We start from the raw sequence: 24,378 nt of genomic DNA, 5'->3' as shown, positions 1-24,378 counted from the left end.
GCGGTATGAAGCAGATGGAGGACAGTAGCTCCTGAAACCATCCTGTGAGATCTGCAGCAGCACATCTGTCTGTGCCCTGATGTGCTCCCTCTTTCTTCCTTCTCTCCACCTCCCAGTGAAAAGTTACTGGGCTGAATTTCCTGTTCCACTGAACCTTGAGCAGATGTTCACACCAATGGAAAGACTGCAGAAGATACCACTTTTCCAGTGTATTTGCTTGCTGCATCACACCGGCAGTGAAATAAAAAAGTCTTCGTGAAGTGCGGGGTGTTAGACTTCAGATCCTATCTGGCACTCTTTCTTTCTCTGCAATTTTTCTACCTCTGAACTTCATCTCTTAGCTTGGCTGAAGGATACGCATCTTGCTTCCTGTGTATGGGAAAACAAAACAGATGGTCTCAGTCTGTGGGACAGGTGTCCACATCAGAAAACTGTCACCATACTTGACACCTTCTCAGACATACTGGCCAAGATCCCCCAGAAGAGAAAAAAGGTACCTTGCCATTTTGCATACATTTACATTCATTTGCATAAATTCAGGCACCTACTGAGCAGAAGCACATGCCTTCCCATTTTATAAGTTGCACTACAGCAAAACCCTCAAAAAGAATGGTGTGAAGATAACTTGTTAAGTGCTGAATGCCTGATGTCTTTGATATGCAAAACAATACTAAAAAGGCCCTTCCATGCCATATTCCTGTTCTTGTTCCGGCCTTTTGTCACAGGGATCAGTCTTAACAAGGTGGAACAGAGGAAGTAATTCATGCCAGCATTGCCCTCTCTCCCCAAAACATCTGTAAATGCAATTGAAAACTATTTTCTGCTGGATTTCTTAGGGAAAGGCCAGCGACACTGTCAGAGTCCAAAACAACATGTTCCAATCTTTTTTCCCTCACTCTTTTTTTTTTTCTTCCTGGCAAGGGGTTTTCTCCTCCAACCTCAAACAACCACAAGAGGATTGACATTTTTATTTTTCTAAGTGAGGCAGAAGTATTTCATTTGGATTGTGATAACTGGAATGTCTGGGGAATCTGGATGTGGGTAATCTAAATTAGGGGAGAAGTCAATGAAACACAAGAGGATATTGAAGGGCCTAAGTGCAAAGGCTGTTTCCCAACACGCATGCACATTGCTGTCTGAGTTCATATGAAATCGTCCCACGTGGAGCCTTAAGTCCAGCATTAGGGAGAAAAAATCTGAGAAAAAGACCAAAACAACCCAAAATGCAGCAGATTGCTCAATGGTCCCCAGGGGCCAGTTAGAAGAGCAAAAAAAGAGATCGCTTAATGCGCTCTGCTTGGCTGAAGCTCAGCCCTGCCCCAATGGGACGGCCTCCCTGCGGCAAGGATAGGGCTGAGTGTCCGTGTCCTGCTCCAGAGCAGAGCCAGGGTGAAGGCACCGGCGCAGGCTCCAGCACGCACCCGCTCCCTGCCGCAGCACTCGGGTGGCAATCATAGTGCTGACAGCACTGCAGCCACGGAGCCTGGGGCCCAAATAGGAAATGCTGTGTGTAATTTCCACTGCTAATTAGAGCTGCTCAGCAAGAGAGGAGGGGAGGGGAAAACGAGCATTTTCACAAGAACTTTACTGATGGCCTCATTTTAGGGTCATTTCATGAATATCGGCTCCTCTTTACCCTGGGCCAGACACCACAACAGAGCCACACCATGGATGAGGGGTGGTCTGAAGCTTAGTATCAGCAAGTAAAGAAGCAGGAAGGCATTAAGCCCTGCTCAGTGCTTAGGTTTTGCCACCGGAGGCCTTTGCCCCTTGTCTCCATCCCCTGCCAGAGGCTCAAAGTGACTCAGGCTTTGGCAGAGCCACTGCGTGCATTTGTTAAGGATCCCAGCTGTGCGGCGTAAAGTAAAGGAGGCAGAGCCTTTCCCCACAAAAAAATGTCAACACTCGCAGTGTTTTTCAACCCAAAGTACCTTTGCCTACCAATCCTTTCAGCTTCCCCTCCACTCTTATAGCATATTAACAAACCGACTCAATTTCTTTTTCACAGGCCATTATGTTCCCCACTTCTTCCTTTGGCACGAGCAAAATCAGCCACAAAGATTTCCCGAGCTGAGCTGGAGACATGGCTGCACCGATAGCTGCAAGCAAGGCCAATGCTGCTTGTTTTCACTCACTACCCAAAGCGTGACAGGCAGTTACACGCAAGTAGCAGCAGGCCTCCCCCCCCCCCCCGACTTTTGCGAAAAAAACTTATGTAACTCTGCAACTAATCTTCACTAATCTTGAGCAAGGCATCTAAATCCAAGGAATAAGCCTATTCTTCCCCACCCCCCCCAAACCTATCAGTACAGTAAAAAAGAAAACAAATAGAAGCAAAGTTCACAGCGTTGTAATATTCCTTTCAATGAGAGCAAAGTGTCCTGAGTCTGCTCTGAAGTAAACTCTCCTGCCCTGCCATTTCCCATGTACAGCAGCCGAGGACCTTAAGAGAAAAGCTGCTTTTGGACTGATTATCACTTGCTTGCAGCTGAAGCATGGAAGCCTGTACTCTCACTGTGTACCATTGCCTTGCTTTTGTCTGGTATTTTTTTGTCAGCTATTCAATCACACTCGTAAGAACAGAAGACTGGCCATCTGAAGTGTTCCCTTATGGTGGGCAGTGGAAATATTTGACAGTTCTCAATCTGGTAAGCGAATCGTGTTGTACAGTGATACTAATATGTCTATTTGTTTGTCTGCCATCTGTGCCTCAAGACATATGCAGCTGCTGTATTTGCTGCTGTTAAACTGCTTCCTTTAACGGTTTATGCCCCAAACGAAACTGAGTAGGTACCCATGCTTGTGCTGTGAAATGTATTCACAGGTTTCATGTGGAAAGAATATTGGGTGACAAGGCGGTTGGCTTTCAAAAGGTAAGTACACTGAAGCTAGCTGCCTCCTTATACAACACAAGCTATCAGTGAGAAGAGGGGGAAGAAATGGTAGAATATGTCCAGCCAGGATGCATGTTTGATGTGTTATTTAACCCTTAACTTACAGTTAAGCAACAGCAATACACATTAAAATCCTGCTTGCAGTTTGACTTCCATTTTTAGTAGGTTTGCGTGTCTTGCAAATTAAAGAAAAGGTGAAACAAAGCATGATGCTAATTTTGCCACTCAGAGTGCATGCTTCGTTTGAAAAACAGTTTAGAGCACAAGGGAAAGAAATTCCAGCCTGCAAAGAGAGGTACTTTTGACATTATTGCATGTGTTTTAATAATGCTATCAACTCTTTGCTGCATTTCCTAAAATTACACAGAAAAATGTTGACCATAATGTGTTCTGGTTCTCCTGTTAGGCTAACATGTCACAAGGTACAAATTGAAACAAAAGTACATGAGCTGCTCTGGGGGAGAAGGGATGATCACAGTCCAGGTTGTTCACCAGTGACTCACGATGGTGGTGGTCGTGGGCTGGAAAGATGGAGCAGAGGGTGTTCCTGCAAGGCACAAGTTTCAGGGACACCTGCTAGTCTGAAGTATGACAAAAGGGACCTCCATAGCCTTTCCTCCATTCTGTGTGACAGGCAGAGTTAAATATCAGTGGAAGTCCTGGCTCCGCGTATATTTATCTCTACCTTTAGAGGCATCTAAAAGGTAGCGCCAGAGTCACCCTTTTGCAGGCTGTCTTTGATGGCAAACTCTTACGTCCATCTCTAGTGCCTAATGGAAATGTAAGTACAAGAACCCAATCTCACCTCCAGTGGCACAGAGCCTAACCTAACAGGATCCCAGCTCTGGACACTCCCGGGAAATTTGGAAATATTTATAACCAGGAGCAAAGAGCAGTGACTGCTGCGTGAGGTACCCAACAACAGCCCAGGCTTCGGGGAGCCACAGTGTCCTTCTCAGGGGCCAAGCCCATGGCAGTTAGAGCTGGAAGAAGGAGGGTATGTATATTGCTACAGTCAGGATTACATATGTATGTTGCTATATTAGCTTCTTATCAGTACGTTTTGGCTTTTTATGATGTTTTTTAAAACTAATTTTACTAAAACATCAATGATAAAATGGTCAGGATTCAACAACCTTAAGGATATTCAGATCCTCACTCTGGGAAGGGTGTCGGCATATGTCAGTAGACTAAAGCACCAACAACCAAGGCCCAAACAAGCTGCTGCCTGTTTGCCCAATTCCTCTCCTTTGGTTCTTGGATAAAGCTGGCCCCAATCAAGCACCAGCCGTAGCCTCAGGCTAAGCAACGTGTCCATTCCTCATCTCCAGGCACAGCTATAATGAGATCTAACCTACCAGTATAATGACACGCCTCTAAAATATCAGGTCAAGAGGAGAAAGTGATTCTTCTCCGAGTCTTTTGGGAAACAGAAAGACTCATTGAAATTAGTATCCAGCTTCCTCCAGTGACCAGCAGTGAATGATCAGGGAAAGGAGATGTAAGACAAGAGTATGTAAGACAGAGAGTAAGTGTAAAATGATCCTTCCCTGGGTCTAACCTCTTGGCTTGGCTTAACAAGGGTATACAGACCTGAACCAGAGGCTAAATCCAGGCCGATGTAGCTAATGCCTATTCAAAGCCTTTCTGCTACACAGTCATCTGTCTAAAGAAAAAACAGAACTATTTGTATGTTTGTTACCTTCCATATCTTGTGGCAATGAATTCCACAACTCCATTTTGCTTGTGTGAGAAAGCAATTCATTTTGTTGGCGTAAGCCTACTTTCTGATAACTGAATTGGATGCCCCTTTATTTCTGTTATAATTTAGTTGCCTTTCCCTGTTCACTTTTTTTTTTGCCACTCATTATTTTAGAGACCTCTACCATATTTTTCCCTTAGTTATTCTTTCCCCCCGGCTGAAAGTTCTAATCTTTTTCATCTCTCTTCACAAAAGGCTGCTTCTTCCATTAAAACATCCTTGTTGCCCTGCTCAGTAGTTTTTCTAGTTTTAAGAAGGGGTTAAGTAGGACAGCCTGCAGTGGTCAAGCTATGAGCACAGCATGGATTTACACATTAGCCCAAAGGTGTTTCCTCATCTGTTGTTTTTTTTCTTCTTAACAATTTTTAACTTTCTATTTGTCTTTTTGGATTACCAATAAGCAACAAGCTAGAGGTTTTAGAGAGCTAATCTACAGTGAGTCCAAAATTTCTTTCCTGAATGGTAAAAGTTAATTTAGAACTCATTGCTGAAAACATATAATTGAGGTTGCTTTTTTCTGGAGTACATCTTTTCTTTGTATTTACCAACACTGGTTTTCACCTGCTATTTGATCTCTCAGGCACTCAGTATTTGAAGATTCTTTGGCAATTTTGCAGTCAGGCTTAGCTTTGACTGAAAAAATAAATATATATTTATGAAGCTTTATCACCTCACTGTTCACCTTCTTTTCTAACTCACTCATTACTCTGCAGAACAGCTCAGGTCTCGTTAAAGCTGAGTGAGTGGGGGCCCTTGCTTCTCTTATCCAGTCCTTCGTTTCCTATCTTTTAACCAGTTATTGATCCAGCCATGACTCTAAAATGGAGCTGTCAGCCAACAGGGAGATGATTTGGGCTGAAGACAACATTGCCTTTCTCTCGCACAGAAAAGGTGGTGACAGGGCAGGGAGTGGAAAATTGCTCCTTCATGGCCTGAAGTCCTTCCTCTGCAGAGGATTTTTTTTTTTTTTAAGAAGGGGTTGCCAAAAAGGGAAAGGGGTTGGAGGAAAGAAACGTTCACAGCCAGGACTCAGAGAGGCAAAGATGTGTTTCCTGATGTCCCCTTCAAACAGAGGAGTGCTCAGGCAGCTCTCTTCCCGCACACGAGTCTGCAAATAACAACTGGGTTGCACTTCTGCACGTCTGGAAGTAGGCCCGGGAAACGCCTAGGGATGCCAGGAAATATAGTCCCAGGGAAGAAGAGCAGATCAAAAATTCCTGCTGGAAGATGCTGATTTGGAGGAATGGCTGCACTGTGCTGCGCTGGGCCCGTGCCTCCGAAACCGCCCTGAGCCAGGCGGAGAGACCGCTCGTCCAGCTCCTCCGTGTCCTGCCAGACTGTGATTGCCTGGCTTCTGGCATTTGCCAGCTCTGTCGCTTGGAAATTTTCCCCTCCAAACTCCTCTTAGCTCTTTGGAATTGCTTTTGAGAAAAGGCAAGAAATTTCGTTCTACAGAAAATTGCTGTGTCTCACTTGCTCTGATTTGAAATGAAAGATACTGGGAAATGTGAATTTTTCCAGGGATGGAAATGCAGTTGGACTCCTAGCTCTGCTGAAAGACTGTCTTCTAGATGTGATCCTCTTTTAGCGACTCTTTCAGTTCCTCACTATCCACATGATTCTCCCAAGAGAACTACAGCTCTGATCTTACTTCGGATTCAGCTATATCTAGTTAATGATTATAGCAATTAAGACTCAAAAAGGAGCTATTTTTGTTAAAAAAAAAAAAAAGAGAGAGATGTAGGTTTAGTTTCAGAGGTGTTCATTGATCAATTATTGAACACGTAGAAATGACAGATAAAAACAGTTTTGTATCCATTTGTCTTATACAAAACAGTTCAAGCTGAATCATTCATTGACTCTAATATCTGAGCTCATAAAAGTCTGCTCATTGCCATAAATCATAGTAAATCATTGCATGAGGAGATACTGCACCTTTAAAAACTATTATTAATTGCATTCCTATCATATTTTTTCCTTACACTTTTGTCTCCTATAATTGAAATGTTTTCAATTTTCCTGAAAGCTGTTTTTTATTTATTCCAAAATAGACCCAGTATTTATTATACATATTTTTCAGCATGTTATTGTGTGAATATATATGTGTCTATACTAAATAGGCTACTTGGAGTATTAGATATATCCCCCCTAAGGACAAAGCTTGGAGCCCAAGTTATTTACACTAGTTTGAGAATTCAGTATACTCATATGACTCGATCTTATATGTGAAAATAAATCGTGTCAGGTTAGTTAAATAGAAATACCCCTTTGATAAAAAGGGGCGGCAGATAAAAATGAAGGTTTGGCTTTTTCACTGTTATTCTTAGTTTGGAAAATCTATCTGGCCAAATTAAACATTTCTAAAGCACCTAGGACCATGTAATTCTGCAGGGTTTATAGAGAAAAGCAAAATCTCTCCAAAAAAGGATAATCAAATCCATATTCTCCTCTTTGGGTTAATCATTAGCTTTCTGAATGCTTCCAGTCCTCTTTCTATTCTTGTGGGAATACTTTAGGAGATCCTCTTTATTTATAGTCAGTGGATTTATATTCTATAAGTGGCTGCAATATATTTGTGAGTGCCAGCACTGCTGGTTGGGAAATTCGCAGGACATCTGGAATAATTTGATGTTTTTATGTCAATTTTTTTTTATGTTAACATTTTCCCATTAGTGAAGGGTTGTGAGAATTGGATACACCTTTCTTGTAGAAATAAGCTTGAGTCTGGAAGAATGAAGATCTGGAGTCCTGATTCAAGTCTATCAGTGGTTCATCCTGCCAGACTGTATATTATTGAAATGCTAGGAAGGATTCTAGCTATGTTCAGTTTTCTTGTTTTTTTAGTATTTAAAGTATTTTTATATTTTCCCATTGCTCCTGAAAATGCAGGCTGATTACAAACTAACCGAAACCCCTTTGAGTCCTCACTAATGGACAAAGGTAGAGCTATGAACATCACAAAAATAAACTCCTGAGACTGAGTTCGAACTCCTTCAGGAATTGTTCTTTTTTTGTGTGTGTTCAGCCAGAGAAATGGATCAGGTTACATATACAGATAAGTATTTTCCGTATGGAAGATAACATTGTCCTCTCCTGCATATGACAGAATATTTACCAGACTGAGAATGTGGCTGTTCTGGGACTATCTGTTTCTTTTCAGAAATGTTTGTTTTAGTTAATTTTGAAAGGGACAGGAGGGGGAGAAAAAGGGAGAAGCCTATCCCTGTCCTATGATTAATGTAAGTCCGACCATGAACAAGATAATAATAGCCCCATCCTCTGGGAACCATGCCCTTCCCTAATTGCTTTATTGGCAATTAGTCACCATGTGTCACCAGACTGTCACCACCCTCATGTAGCCATTTTTCATTCGTTTTACAGAAACTTACTGCCGGCTACATAGGGTGTAACAATGGCTTCTGTTCATTACAAGGCTTTTCTTAGCCCTTCAAAGACTGGGTTTTGACGTTCTGGTGAGGCCAAGCACCCAGGTACATGCTTGGGTTGAACCTCAGCTCCAAGTATACTGCACCCTAGTAAGTACTTTTCTGGACTAGGCCCCCAACTTGCAGGGTTGAGTCCCTAGTGACTGAAATTATGCCTGGAGTTGCAGAAACTAATTGTGATAATGGAGAAAGAAAACCACATTTAAAAGAGCTGGTTTGGGTGTCTTGAAACTGCACAAAACCATAAATCAGTTCTGATGAAGCTGTTTAATTTTTATGTAAAAACGTGGCTGTTCACCTCATATTCTTCAGAGGAGACATGGGCCTTGCAGCTGACCTGGGTGATGTGTGACCTCTGAGACACACTGCCTGAGTGACCCTGGACACCTCACCTAGCCTGCATTAGCATTTCCCTACCTGCAACCCCATGGGCGTGCGTGGGGAGGGAGGCACGCCACCGGTCATTCAGATGGGCACTGGGCTGGAGTCTACTGTGGCCACCATCTGGACCATGTGTGTCCTTTCCCTTTGCCTGGAAGCCATATGGATAAGGATAGTTGTAGATAACCGCAAGGATAATTTAGTCAGGCAATTTACAGCCATTTTGTTCCCCAAGAGGACTCGGTCTCTAAAACTTTCTGAAAACACTTGTGGAAGCACTAGTTTGAAGATGGGCATGGTGAAATCATAATCCTTTCCTTGCCTCAGATGCTTTGATAATAGAGGAATTTCTGAGGGAAAATTATTGCTCTAATTCTGTCCCCTCCCCAGCACCACCCTTCTCGGCTCCGTCAGAAACTGATGAAGTAATCAGCCCCAACTTCAGACATCACACGCTTCACTCTAAATAAATATCTGATTCAGAGTAAGATCATGGCAAAAGAGATCTCATCCTGAAAGCTGTAACACAGCCTCTTTCCATTTAAGCAGCACTAGCTGGTTGAGTATTTGCAATAGGCTGAATTTCGCTTATTGCATCTCTTTGGGACAACCTAGTCTTAAAAAGAAGAGGACACCCCATGAGCTAAAAAAGTTGAATCAGGCTTGGTGCTGAATGCAAGGCAGTAAGGAAAGAAAAGTACTTTTCTGATAGGCTTTGTCTTGCTTTCTGACACATCTGGTTCAGCACGACCTGTTGTGTAGCATTAGGAGACACAATGAAGTAATCAGAAAAGCACGATTGGTTTAAATGACAATTTTCTGACAATTGCATATCTAATTTGCAGAACTGTATTGTATTACAGTACACTTACCTGATTCTTTACAAAATCCTCCCAGCACCCTTGCCAGACAACCCTACTCTCATTACTTGCAAATTATATTTAAAAAAAAACACTCTAGAATTCATTAGTATCAAAGAGTTCAACTTACTCAGTTCTAGTTACTAAGGTCTGGATTTTTGTTTCTAAGCACTTGAAATCATTTCCTGAAATCCTTTGAATTCAGCAAATGAGGTTCTGATTTCGGTAACTTCTGCACCTAGTTAACAGGTTGGAGCATTTTGAGTTACTTGGCTGGTACAACACTGAGAGCAATTGCACCACGAGTCCCCAGAAAGAAGGCCCTGCATTGGCTAAACCATGGGAGAAGCTATCTAGCAATTGCTTTATGGGAAACCTTTCCTGGCATGTTCTGAGTTTTGTTCTCTCCTGTTCCTACTCAGACACATTGAACATAACAATTAACATATAAAGTGTGAAGGAGCCAGCTTTAAACATGTCCTTCCACCCTTCCCATCTGAATCACATCACACATCTCTGTTTAGTCTATTAAATGAGATACTGTTAAAGTTATCTCCCCAACCACTTTATTTAATCAGTTTCGGTTAGTAAAAAAAGATTTAGCCAAAAGCTATCTCCCTCATGTGGGCTTGCAGCTCATGAACAAAACAGCTCCCTGAGGAGCAAGAACTGAGTTCATTGAGGAATGTGCTAATTAAAGCTGGATAAGTTTCCCTCATTAGGTGTAATTACTTTAGGTTTTGCAGACTGTCTTCTATGGGGTGTCCTTCCTGGCTGATGTGTTGAGACTAATTAAGAAACTGCGATGTGTTAAGTGCGTAATTTCCAGCAGAGACCTTCTTTTCAGTGTCCTGGCTTTCCCAGTGTCCACAGTGAGTAACCCCTGTACATAAAAATAATCAGTTTTCATATATTCATAGATGTATATAGCATAGCATGCACATATATAAAACAGATAAGAACTAACAAGTAGGCCTTCTTTTACCATTTGAAAATGGATTTGGACCATTTAAAAGAAGAAATGGTGCTCAGATCCACCTACAAGTCTCATTCACAGTTGAATGCAAAGCCTGTTGTACAAACCTTAGGGTTGCTGTCCCTGAACAAACACAGATCGACCCCAAGCAGTGAAGTGTAATCTCTCTGTTAATCTTATGTTCCAAATAGCTTTGGCATTATCTACTTATGGCATTTCTCTGAAGGGCAGCACGGGCCAGCAGGATATGAGACAATACCTAAGAGGCAGCAAAATCTTACATTCCCTTCTCTGACTCCAGTATGGCTTTAAATAAGCACAGGAGAGAAACAGATTCACAGGACATTAGTTATAGCCATAGCCTACATCAGATTCATCGTGGATCATCTGCTCCCACACAGACAATGCTTTTTATCAAACTATTCCGGTGTTATGAGTTGAATGGGAACCAGAGGGTTTCTTAGACGTGTTGGTACTGCTGTGTGTGAGTGAAACTTGCAGTCTCAAAGGGCTGAGAAGCACTACTTAAATCTGGTCCAAAAGTGGCTCGCTCTGCTGGCTCAGTAAAGAAGTCCTGCCAGTGATGGAGACAGTGGCATTGACTCATTTATCTTCCCTGCACAAGCGTATTCACAAGGCTGCTGTCATATCCCCCAAGCATCCTCACATGCGCCCAGTACAGAAGCACAGGCTCCCCTCAGTCTTCTAGCATCTCAAACCCCTGATTTCTAACCCCAGACGCAAGATGTGCTCAACTAGCAAATGAGGCCAAGACAGTGCAAGTAAGCTTCTGGATATCAGTAGCTCACACCAGAGTTCATTTCCTCCAGTTAAATTTTTCCACTGTAAATCCTCCCCTATTGGAAGAGATGGGTGCCCACAATGCAGCTTGCTTCTGCACCTGCAGTTGAGGAATTAGGCTTATGAATTTTAAAGATAGGGTAAGCTTTAGAAAAACTGTCTTACCAAGACCTGTTTTTACTTTGTTACTGAGCCTTGGCTTGACAACCAATCTCTGTTTGAGAACTTCTGGACCATCAGAAGATCCCATCTGTAAAAAAAGTGAAGTTTAAAGCTAATCAAATATTCCAAATAAAATGTCATGGTTGGCAGTTTATAAACGAAGGGTTTCTCACAGTATCAGCACAGAACACTGCACCTCACTGTAAATTCCTTTCTTTATGTTGTAACACGTGTGATATATCTAATTATCTGGCAATCTCACCATTTTTCATGTAGGAGATATTTTGCCTTCTCGGAAATGAAAACACTATCCAAATCCCATCAACAATGTTTTTCTTTCATTTATTTTGTTTCCAGTTTGTGTCTATATCCTTTTGGGCACTGTATACCTACAATCGAGAGCTGGTTTACCCCAAAAGCCTTGATGGAATCATTCCCCCATGGTTAAATCATGCTATGGTGAGTAAGAAATACCACTGATTCTTGCATAGAATAGAGGCTTTGCAATGCACATCCCATCATTGCATTATGTAGCTTTCCAAAAGAGTTTCGCAGCTGCTTCTTTCTCACCTTCTTCTTCCTCCTTCTCTGAAGTTGATATTGAGCTGTATACAACAAACAGATGCATGTGCTTGAAGTTGCCTAAAGACAACTGTGCCTTTTAGCATACAAGGAATGTCGGTGAATTATTGCTTGTCAAACCTCTTACGTCAATGAAATGATGTGAAGTCCTAGATAAAAAAAATCCTACTTGGTTATTGTAGCTCAAAAAATAAATTGTTTCTGCAAACATAAGTCTATGAAATACAAAATGGCTGGGAGTACAGCAAAGCATTTCTTAATTTTTAAAAAAGATGAAAGAACCAAAACATATGACAGCTCAACAGCTAATAAGCTAATGTGTGCACAGCCTTGAATAGCTGAATTGAAATGATTGTTTACAGATTTCTATAAATACTTTCCAGATTTCTCCTTCATTTGCTCTGGCTGTTTTTATGATGTGTTGAATAATCACATATTTCTCATCAGTCAAGTGTAAGGAGGCTGACAGTAACATGGAAACTGTGGGTGGATTGTAAGGTCATAGTGGCCTCATGGGGCTATTGGGAAGCGGGAGAGAAGGGAGAGGTTCAGTGCTAGACTTAATCAGAGGAGCCAAAAAGTATGAAATAATCACACAGAAGTCTCAGCCTCATTTCTCTCCAGACTTCAGTTTCTTAAGCACAACACATTGCAACCCACTGCAACACTGGTGATGCATTTTGAAGATAAACGCAAGAAGCTTCAGGATTTTGAGCTGAAAACACTTGTTAAATGTTTTGAACAGCCACTTGATTTACATAAGCATATTCAGATACATGTGCCTGGAATCCAAACATACATAGGCATAGCCACATTACTGATATCCAAGTGACACACTGCAGTCATTTTGCACTTTTAACCTTATCACCTGCTCTCTGCCCCCAAATCCATCTCCACCAAGGCTCTGAAGCAGCACTCCAAACCTCTAAACAGATGCAAACAAGCACTGCTCTTTCTCAAAAGCATTGTCAACCAAAAATATGATCCCTTTTGTTCTCAATAACGCACTGGTTTCAGGTTCAGTATTCAGTACCAGTGACCAGTCGAAGTTTAAACTCTCCACAGTAATAGATGTATTGAGAAAGGGATGGGCATGGATGGGGGTGAGAGGAGATGGGCTTTGCTTTTTGTTTTAATCTCAGAGCACAGCTGGGAATTTGCTCTTTCCATTTCCACATTTGTTTATGACTCGGGTAGGCTGAGAGGTGCTAGAACTTACATTTTCATTTTATGTGGAAGAACTATTCGCAGGAATTCCTAACATGTATTTATTATAACTTCTTTCTTACCCTACCTACATCTGCATTTCATAACAGAGTCATTTTAACAACAACAAAAAGCTTTTCCATCTCAGAAATGTCAAAAACAGGTGTTAAAAAAGAAAAACAATTCTTCCTCAAAATTATTTTGACGAGAGAAACTTCACACAAAGCAAATCTCTATCAAAACCTAGTATTTTATTTCTAAAGCTCTTAATACACTGCAGACATCTTACATTTGACAGTTACTGGGTGGGAAGTTTTCTTTCCAGTAACTACTGAGTGTAAGACATCTGCCATGAGTGTAGACTGATGCCTGCTATTGACAATCCACATCTTTTGGGATGTGTTCCAATAATGGAGCATCTTAGAAGTCAACTATACACCAGTTCATTGAAGTAAACTGTGTGCTGCATTGCATGGCTCTGAAACAAGGGCCATTGAGCAGCCAAGACAATATCCCTCCAGCCAAAAGAGAACCTGCTCAGTTTAGTCCCATACAAGTGTTGTATAGGATTACCACATCTTCTTAATTGTGGAAACAGGTGAGGTGGGCAGCAAAACTTTCCATCCAGTTATGGCTGAAGGCAAAATTTCTACAAATGCCATGACAGAGATTTGAAAAGAAAATTTTTAATATGCTTTAGAAGGAAGCTGTCTTTAGCATTGCAGAAAGCTTTATTTCTAGAAAAACAGTGTTCAAGTCTTCAAGCTTAGCTGAGGCAATTCTTTTTTTCCAATCCAAAATACCCACTGAAAACACTGTGAAGATCCAGGGAGCTACCAATGCCTGAAGGGATCAGTCTCCAAGTGTTGATCGCCAAGCAGATGCTTTTTCTTTGGATTTTGTTTTCTTGCACATTGCTATACTTTATGGCTTTGAGATTACAGACATTTCACAGCAGATTGAGTACACCAAGTGGTTGGCTGTGGTAGAAAAAGACATCAGTGTATCAGCAGTATACATCAGTGCCATATCATTTGCAGTGGGAGTGGTTTTTTTTTAACTTGGTCTATTTTAACATTGTAAATAGGGAAAGCATATGTTGTTATGTAACTAAAGAGTGAATTTAAAAAATAACGACACAAAAACAGTTCAGGAATACCAATCTTCTTGAGTTCACAGTGAAGTTTTAGCATCTTCCTTGTAACAATCAGCCAGCCATTCATTTTTCCGCATCTGCTGCTCTTACACTATGACAGCATCCTTGTCCACCTGGGATCCAGAGTTGTACCAAGAACATTGCATTTTAGCCACGTCTTTGCAGTCTCAACAGGAACATATTCTGTTTTGCAGAAAGGTTGGCTAATGCAGAAAGAAATCTTGCTAATAATTTAAAGAGGGTGTATATTCCAGAATACTGGTGTTTCTCTCTTTGCCTTTCTACAGAGTTTAGCCCAAGGCTGTGCCTCAGTTTCCTCTTCTGTTTGTCTTGGATAGTTATGTTTTACCATCTTTATACAAAGCTTTGAGACTCATGCATGAAAAAAAATACTTATGTCCCAAACACAATTATTTTACTTGAGCAAGATTTTCTAAGTGGAAGATGGCTGAGATTAAAAGCTGCACTGGCCTGGTCACCAAGTGAAATTGTTTATTTCTTTCACAGTCTTCTATTTTCAAGCAACATCTGGATACTCTCCGGAAGGCTACTAACTGCTGTAGACAGCTTGGATTGAATCATATGCATGTATTATTCAATTTAATGGCAGTATAAGGGAATACTACATTTCAAAGGGGCCGACAGAATGAACGTTAAGCAAAAAGGGGCAACGGTGGGTCAGAAAAGATCGCTCAAAAACATTTTTCTATAACAAAAGAAAGGTTACACATCAACATTGTCCAGGTGCACTCACAAAAACTGTTATGGTACAATTGTCCTGTTGTAAAGGTGGTTTGTATTTTTTATTCTGTAAAGCACAATTCTTGTAAAATGTACTAAGCACATTTTCCCTTATTTTTAGGCTGCAGCTACGTTTGGTTTAACCATCTCTTTTCATAATTTACTCTGTAGCTGGTTTACCCTCCCGCCTTGACAAAAATCAAGATTTTATTGTCCTTGGCACTTTATAGACACATAGTTATGAACTATGCATGTTCTGGAGATCTTGTAAACCAAATATCTAAGAATAACAAACGGAGGGATGGTAAATGGAGGCACAGAAGAAAAATGACTTACCACTCACTCTTATTCATACATGAGGGCATCTATGTGATAGATTATATCTTCCCCTAAATACTTTAGGAAGTTATTGCACCACTAACCAACCCAGTGGTTGCAAAATCTGTGTGTACAGCAGAAGCCGCTCACTCAGTCTCTGCTATCTCGAATCATGCTCCAAGCATGTACCCAAGAACCACTTGCGTTTTAGCTCTGACCACCTCAATTGATTCTTCTTGCCATTGGTATTTAATGCGTAGTAATTCTTTTATATTTACACAAGAGATAAACATTTCCATTTGTTTGCATTTCACAGTATCTCCATTTTAAGCTCTCTGGCAACTATGGACATTTACAGACTTCCAACTGTATTCAGCTTTTGGCAAAGAAGAAGAATGTCTGTGTGAGGGATATGGCACATTAAATTAATCACCCGACACATATAGGTGCAAAGATGCTTAGCTTTTCCCAGCACTACGTACATTTTTCTGAAGTTTCCATTTTTGTTGACATTAGCCCTTTTCCTCAGGGAGAAAGTATGTGTTTCAGAGACAAATGTTACGGCAGGGAATCCTCCCTGACTTCTGCTACCCCAGAGTGCACAGGTGCAGCCTCCACAACCCACCCCATGAATGAACAGCTGGAGAAAAATATTCCACAGTGAAGAGATGTGTCATATCAGTCTCATGTTAGCTTCCAGCTGCAGTACAACATCAGTTTCTTCGACTCTGTGTCTAATGTCAGGGAGAAATGTGATTAAAATTCTGGCTTTGACACTGACGCAAAACATTTGCTAATAAGCATTCAGATATTCAGCTAGGGATTTATCTGCAAACACACATGCATGTATGCAGGAAATGTTACCTCTGATCCTGTTCTACCTTTGATCATACAATTAGTATGATGTTTCATCCATTTTCACAATCATACTCCCAAAATAACTGCCTGTCTCAAAAAACAGAGAAAATATTGTTTGGCAGATGAACATTGATGGGCAAGAAAAAGGCAGAAACAGGTGGTAGCTGAAAGTTCAGAGAAGAATGATGCTAAAGTTAAACTTGAACAATACCTTCCTGACTAATTTGTTACCATACCTGCTCAGTAACAGAACTCTCTGTATCTCCTGCTCTACCCATAAAAAAAAAAGACAAGTAACATGAGAAAAATGTATTTATTTAACTAAATACTTTAACCAAGGCAATTTACTATTTAAACAAACAAAACAATAAAATTAACAATAATGCTTAAGCCCCTCCCACCCCCAAAAAGAAATGGTCAAGAAAGGAGGAAAAAATATAAAAGGACAGATTACAGAGTAAAAGTTTAAAGGAGGCATTTGAATGAAGACAGTATCATAGTAAAATAAATCAAAAGAGGGAATTTGTTCCAAGAGGAAGCCAAGAAAGGAGAGAGAGCACAGGGATCCAGAAAATTATGAGGAGTATAAAACTAAGTAGTGGTTATGGTGACAGGAAGCCATTTAGTTTTATTATGCTCAGATAACACATAGTGTAATTGTTTATAAAAACTTCCACCTCAAGGAAATTTCTAGAGACATTGAGACATTTCCCAACTGAGAACTGAACAACTGAGTAAACACCTCAAGCTTCAACACAGGAACATTGGCTTTTTATGTCTTATAAGACAGCACTGAAATGGACTTTTACTTTTTGTTTGCAGTAACATACTGATGGAGAAGATACAATCATGAATATCTACCTGTGGTTTTCAGCACACAAGCTCTTTGGGGAATTTGTCTGAAAGAAGATGGGCATTTTTTCAAAAGCACTTGATGGTGTCTGACTGTGCCGAGCGAAGTTCAGTTTGGCCAGTGGTAACTGTGAAAATCCCCTGTTAAAGTCTCACATATTAATGGACAGCAGACACAGAGGGTATGTAAATACAGACAAATTAGGAACAAACAGCTCTGGTCAATGATGGCATCATTTCCTTGACTCTGGAGTCAAGCAGGGTCAAACTGAGTCAAACTGAGCCGCATGCGTTAAGCCTACGTGTGATCTCAGCAGCTCTAGGGAGATTATTCATGTGCTTGAAGCGGAGCCCATGCAGGAGCCAGCGGCCGAGCAGAAATTCTACCCATCCCTGTCTCCTTAGCCCTGGAAAACTTGCTTTTACTTATATCCTCAAAAGCAAAACAAGTATATAGCATTGAATAAATACATGGATTCCTCAAAATAACATATATGGGAGGTAAAAATACTATGTGGTCTTACCAACCAGTGGAAAAAGTATTCAGAGAGGACTATTTATCTCAGTTCAACTCATGAACCTGAAATGTATACCAGAAAACAACATACAACATGGGGTAGGAAAAAAAAATAAAGACACAGAAAAATGTTATAATCTCATCCTTCCCTGTGGGAGACTAATTAATATGCCAATATTTCAGATAAAGTTTAGAAACTTAAGAAACTTTTTTCCTTGTATTCATATGTCAAACTTTATGAGCAACCAAAGAATTTTGCAATTTTATAATTAGTTGAAATTCCCCTGATTTTGTCAGGATAAAAGCAAATAAACCAAACCCAAGTTAAAAATCATAGCTGACAAATGGAGCCACAGAGATTTTTTAATCAAATAGTTGGAAGCAAAATTCAGATTATAAATGTAATGAGTTAACAAAATATCTCTGATAATTTGAAGAGTCCCATAGCCTTTATTTTTCTGCTCAGTGCCCTGTACAAATTAAAAAAAAAGCCATTTAAAATACTTCTCTCCCAATATAATCAGTAAATGAAAAGCTTTCCTCAACAAGAAGTATTTAGACATACAAATGTATTAACATTTAAAAGAACAGAAAAATAAGTACTAATAGGTTTTGTACTAAGAGAAAAAACGTAAGATCTATCATTCATTCAGCTCATTGACAGGCAGACCAGTACGCACAGCTATTGTTTTAGCCCTTTTTCCTTACCTTGGAGTGAAATAGTTTTTTCTCCCTCTGTGATAATTAGTTTTGTCAGTTTCACTGTTTATACATGAAACTGAGAAACTGTTAATTGAAATAAAAAATGAGTCACTGTTTCCAGCAATTTTTGCCAATGTTTTGATCTGTGTCAATCTGAGCTTAATTATGGAGTTTTCTTTAAAGCAAGAGGCAAACCTGCATATTTGAGTTTGGCTCCATGTAGTTATTGCACTCTTTAGACAAATGTCAATTTAAAACTGTAGCTAAATAGGGTTTAAAGTGTCTTTAATGAACTGTGGCTCATAAAGACCTATGGTAAATACCACTAGAATGAGAAAACACATATTTTTCAAGAAGAAAATGAAAAGTCTTTAAAGCCTTTCAGCTGGTATGATTAAGCATGGTATATGGTCCATCACTAATGATGTTGCCAAAGTCAGCTTCTATCAGCTATGAGAGGGAACTCATTTGGAAAGCTAACTGCACGTCATAGGCAAAAGACATGCTTTGCACTCCACAGCCAGCTGTGCGTTCTTCTGATATTTGCTGTATAAATATGTATCATGAGGAACTCACCTCTTATTGTAAACATGTTCCGTTATTCCATAGAATTTCCACTGTGAGTTACTGTTAATGGACAAACTAGAAACTGTAACAGAACTTTGCAGAAATACGTGAATTCACCAGAAGGCTCTAAGATAACAGAAATACAAGGGAAGACTTTCTCATGTGTTTATTGGGCCTGTAATTGGTTTCTGGGTTTTGTGTAGAGGTGAAAGGATGATGGAAAAAAGAAGCTTTGTATCTACAAAAGAACAATGTTAAAACAAACAAACAAAAAGCACATTTGCATTCTGGGGGTGCATGAAGCCAGCTAAGAGACATTGTAAAAAGCTGTCTTGCAAAGTCATTTGTGTGGCAAACCAACAATTTATATGGCCCTATAAAGATCATATCCAGTTATATATACAGTGATTCTCTCTAACTAGGAATAAGCTAATTATATATTACTAAATAAAATTGGGTTAATATCATGGCAAGATATTCTTAGAGATGTACAATTATTTGTACAGAAGACACAATACACATTTTCATAAATCATGTACCAGTACTCAGGATAAACTGAAGACCTTAAAAAAACTGTTGATAAAAAGAGAGGCAGACAGCCCCCCTCCTGAATACTTTCACTGCTCTTGGAAGTGAATGTGCTCTTCTAGGTAGATGGGAAGCCCAGCTAAAAACCCTTGTGAGTCAGGCAGAGCAGGAATTTAAACCTGTCCCTTCTCCTAAACTGTTGGCTATTTTCAAAAAAAAAAAACCCAAATTTTCAGTAACTTGCCAGTAAATTTCAAACCTCTTTCAATTTATGGGCCCCTGAGTATTTTCTCGAACTCTTCCATAACGGAGAAGCTCACCAGAAAGTGACCAGTTAAGCAAATCAGCATTTTCTAAATGAACACAGAATAGAAAGAAGAGCTCTCAACTACCTTCTGCAATTACTACCCATTTCTTAGTCATCATGAGCACAGATGTATGAGTTGGAGTAGAGGGCTCCCCCTCCCCATTCCTGGCCTGCAGGTCGCTGCGACTGCACTGCAGAGGACCGAATTGCTGTTTGCATGCTGTTAATGCACTGCTGAGGGTGCCTCCAGTAGCCATCTAATGCAGAGCTTCTCGCTCTGCTGAAGCAAACAAGAAATTGTAAATAGGTGCAAAGCTCTACTTCTCTCTCCTCTTCCCCCTGTCCTGTGGGATTCATATACCTTAAAGCAGCATGAAGATGTATGAATTGAGAGTGAGAGGTTGGCTAAGCTGAGTAAGACATTGGTGGTCTTAGACTTGACAGCTTGCTCCCATCAGGAGAGGAGGGTCCCCATTCCTCTGTGCCTCCATCCTCTGCTTCTGGACACATGCACTTGTGCTGGCTTTGGGGTCTGCATGGCCTTTGGTGAGCTGCTTCAGCTCACTAAACCAGAAGAAAACTGATGCATTCCTCCCACAGTGTATATATATATACTTTTTTTTTTTGCCAGGTTAGTAAATTGAATCATCTCACTGGGAAGTCAGAAGAGCAACAATAATGGCACTCAGGGGAGGATAGAGGAATACAGCTGCCAGTTCAACAGCGGGAGCTGTTAAATAGGTTCACCTGCTTTGTCAGAAGGTCCCAGGTGAGCGCACCCATCTCCTTGCCATGAGGCTGGGTCAGTTGCGCCCAGGGTGTGCTCGGCAGAATGACCTACATTCAGCTTCTCCTACACAAGGGTTTCACAGCTTCCCTAGGTGTTCCCTTCTCTGCTTGTAGTTAGGAAGTATTTCCTAGCATAAAGCTAAATCTTTCTTGGTGAAAACTGAGCCATTCACTCTCGGTCCTAACTGTGATGGATGTGGAGAGTAACTCACCCATCGCAATTGTTGCTGTATCGGCTTCTAAAGTCTGAAAATGTTTATCCTTTCTCAATTTTCTTTTCTCTCTAGGTGCAGCAATTCTTTCAGTTGTGCTTTCTGCTCCTTTCTGTAGACTGCTTTCCTGTTTGTATTTTCTTGCCATTTATGCTGTTCTTTTCTGGATGCACTCCAAATTATCTTCACCTGTCAAAATGGGATGACACAGAATGCCAGCCAAAACCTAATCAATGTCAAGCAGAGGACAGTAGTTACTTCCCAGGTCTTACACGCAATATTCCTGTTAATACCATTCCAGAATGCCACACATTTTTTTTCTAAAGCATCATCAGACTGCTAAGTTGTACTCAGCTAACATTCTGAGAATAAAAAGCCTCAAACTAAAAAATAAGTACATAAAATAACCCCACCTGAACACTGTTCACTCCAAGAAAGAATTATTTCACCAAATCACTCCTAGTAAATTCCTCTTGGTAGAGCAATAATACAGCTGGAGCAACCAGCTTATAGTTGTTAAAAATGTTTAAATTAATTAAATGAGTAGCAAGGCCATTTCACGTATCCCAAAGGAATTTCATAGGCCATTAGATGTCAGGTGAAAATCAGGATTTATATCCACTTTGCATAATGGACAAATACACTGTGAATGGCTGAAGCCTAACAGTGAGGATAAAGTGAGAGTCTTCTATCATTGCTCTCTTACATGGGCATTTTGGTTTTGTTGTAAGACAAACTATTGAAGATCTATGGAAAATAAACATTTTAATGTCATTCTGAAAGTAGCCTAACACACAGATTTTGGAGTCGAAGACATAGTTACAGAGACTTATATATGAAAACAGACTGTGGACATTGAAGGCCTTTTTCAAGTTAAATTAATTCCGGAATCACTTGTACTGATACAGCTATCAACCAGGAAGGTCGCAGGGCTCAAGAATATCTTTATGAAATAAAACAGAGAAAAATCTCAGTGCCAAAAAGTGAGAGTAACTGTAACATCAAATAAATCTTTTCTATCCCTATTTTCTGAAAAATGATAACCAAGACTGAAGCTTTTTTTTGGTAGTGGAACTCTTAGATACGAATAGCAACTCCTGGGGAGGATGCTGGGGGGCTGAGGGAGGACATACAGTTTGCAGTAAGCTGTCACTTGGCAGTGGCAGACAAAAAAGGATGTCTACCTCATAGACAGATAAAGCATGCTTTAACGTATGCTGTATGTAGGTTAATGTGCATTTACACAATTTCATGTGGCATTTCTCATACTATAAATATACAGCAATAAAGCTTTGACACCATACTACCCTATCATACATTCAGCACAGCTTTGGATACATACATACATTGAAGCCATTATAATCACTTCCTTTGGACATCAGGGAACTTCACACCATACGTCTGATAGATTGTGCCATCAGGAGAAAAAAAAACAAAAAAATCATGTTGGTGTTTTTTTTCTTTTTTTTTTAAGCCTATCTTTCTTTCTCCCCTGCCCTGTCCCTCCCCATCTAACTGTGAAACCATTTGCTTAATTATTAGGAATTTAACTGAATAGTTGGCTACAACTGTTGCAATAGTTGGCTGCCGTTGCACCTCATTGCTTTTGCTGTGTTGTTCCCCAGCACTGTTTAGGCCTTCTGTTAGGCCTTCTGTCCTAGGTATTGCAATTCAAAACTGTGGTTTGTTTGCCCAGAGAAAATTACAAAACTTTTAACAGGGAAATTATTTTTTAAAGTTTCTACAAATCAGCCAACCTGATGAAGCCTCAGCATCCCGGGAGCCCCGCATTGTCCCCTTCTTATCCAAGCCCCCAAAGGAGCTCTGCTGCGCTCCCACCTTCTCTCCTGCACAAAAGGCGACCAGCTTCCCTGTTGGGGGCAGCTCTCCAATCACAAAACAGTTAATGCCACCAGGTGGCCAAGCTCTCTGTCCTGTGTTGAAAATCCTTTATGCTCAGACAGTTATGATCATACAGGCGCTTGAAACTGGAGCTATTTAAAACAATTCCAGCTCCTCCAGCAGGCTATCTCTTTACTTAAGTTTGTTAAACTTTTCTGAAGTTCCTTTGTCATCTTGGTCCTGTGTTATGGCCAACTGTAGCAAGTTGTCCGTACATTCACCACCACATTTTTCAGTCTGCAAAAAGAACCACAACACAACGTACTTGCATTAGAATAAAACTGACTCTTTAATTCTCTTTTTAATAATAACCTGAAAAAAACATGAAGATAATTCAGCAATTGCTGACTGAGTTCAAGGAGAAGACTTTCCTTATCCTCAAATGAATATAACAATAGGTTTTACAGTATCTTTTGTACTATAGTGGGTATTACCAAAAATTTACTGCATTTATAAGATGTAAAATGAATGATCACCTACTATAAAGTAATATAGATCATTCTATAGCTGGACCTTGTTACAGTACTTTTTAGAGCATACCAACAAGAAAATTTCAGTGCTTGTTACTGTAGGGATACTTCTTCATTATGAAAAATGACATTTATGCATTTGTATGCCATTACACACAGTACTGTTAAATAAGCCTTTGCTCACATGCATGTTCTTGAATTTTGCGAACTGTAATGAATGAATGTGAGGCACTGCTACCAATCTATGACAGATTTTCTTTTCTCCTCAGCATACAGCTGTATTGCCTTTTGCTTTCCTGGAAATTTTTGCCACACCGCATCGTTATCCAACAAAGAAGAAGGGACTGATCCTATTAGGATTTGCCTCTTTTGTTTATATCAGTTGGTAAGAATTGTGTAGTTTAAAACATGGGGTTTTCTTCAAGTGATCTGCTTTGGAAAACAAGGCTAAACTCTCTAATTAGATTAAGTTTTCTCACAGACACGTGGGACAAATAGCCTGTTTTGTGGATAAGTCACATAAACATTAGGTGAGACCCATAAAAACTTTTTCCAGACATAGGAGAGTAGCTTTCTTCAAACACAGTATAGCCCCCAAAGCTATACATGATAACTCCTGCTATTCTAAGTCCTCTTTAGAAAGACAACTAACTTGTCATAAAATCTGGGGTACTTAGAGTTTTTTCTATTAGGACAGCATTCTCCTCTCATTTCTACCAGGACTACCAAATTCATCTTTGCTTTTTGTCTTGCTTATTGTAAAAAGAGCAAATCTCAAAGGTCTGGGTGTCATAGGCCCCAAAGAAGAATAACACTTATTTTGATATTTGGCAGGGAAATCTGAGTGGATTTAGAAACTTGAGTTAGAAAGTGATACTCAGAGCCAGGTGCAGATGGACTGGAGTATCAAGGAGGCATCTGCTCCACTGTCAACTCCAACTGCACTGATGGAAACCCCTATGTTTTCAGTAATATACCATCATTTATCTCCAACCTCTTGATCCCACGTTCCATTTGCAGGGATTGTGAGAAAATAAACTATATCTAACTGGGCCTCTTATCTGTTCATAGCCCACCTCCTTTGTGTGTGACAAACCACTGGAGTTTGGTTTGCATCTGTTTCTGCTCAGTATCCAGGCTCTGGTGCCAGGGTCCCATCACAGGAGGCACAGACGGCTCTATGAAACCACGAGCAGCTGTCAGCATTTCAAACCACTCTGGGCATGCATTATGTTGAACCTCAGCTCGGGAATGTATCTGGGTAGTTTCAGGATGAACTGTGATATAAGACACTTCCCAGAGCCGTACTGGACATGGGGAGCATCTAGACCCTACAGTGGAAGATGTAGAATAACTGATAAACAGAGAAGAAATTTGTTCTCATGCAAA

The 24,378-nt window shown here is 40.4% G+C and overlaps 1 protein-coding gene across 1 annotated transcript in view; it reads left to right on the top strand.

The window, feature by feature from the left end:
* Positions 1-2,495: 2,495 nt before the first annotated feature.
* The window catches only part of ADTRP (androgen dependent TFPI regulating protein), a 32,334-nt gene continuing 10,451 nt past the window's right edge, over positions 2,496-24,378 (top strand). Inside the window, exons 1-4 of the mRNA XM_013941612.2 lie at positions 2,496-2,648; positions 10,081-10,215; positions 11,640-11,741; positions 23,259-23,374. Of these exons, the coding sequence (XP_013797066.1) occupies positions 2,496-2,648; positions 10,081-10,215; positions 11,640-11,741; positions 23,259-23,374 (506 nt within the window). The remainder of the gene's footprint in view (positions 2,649-10,080; positions 10,216-11,639; positions 11,742-23,258; positions 23,375-24,378) is intronic.

This window comes from Apteryx mantelli, chromosome 2, assembly GCF_036417845.1.
Source record: "Apteryx mantelli isolate bAptMan1 chromosome 2, bAptMan1.hap1, whole genome shotgun sequence".
NCBI classification, from domain to species: Eukaryota; Metazoa; Chordata; class Aves; order Apterygiformes; family Apterygidae; genus Apteryx; species Apteryx mantelli.
This window is presented reverse-complemented; position numbering and strand designations above follow the sequence as displayed.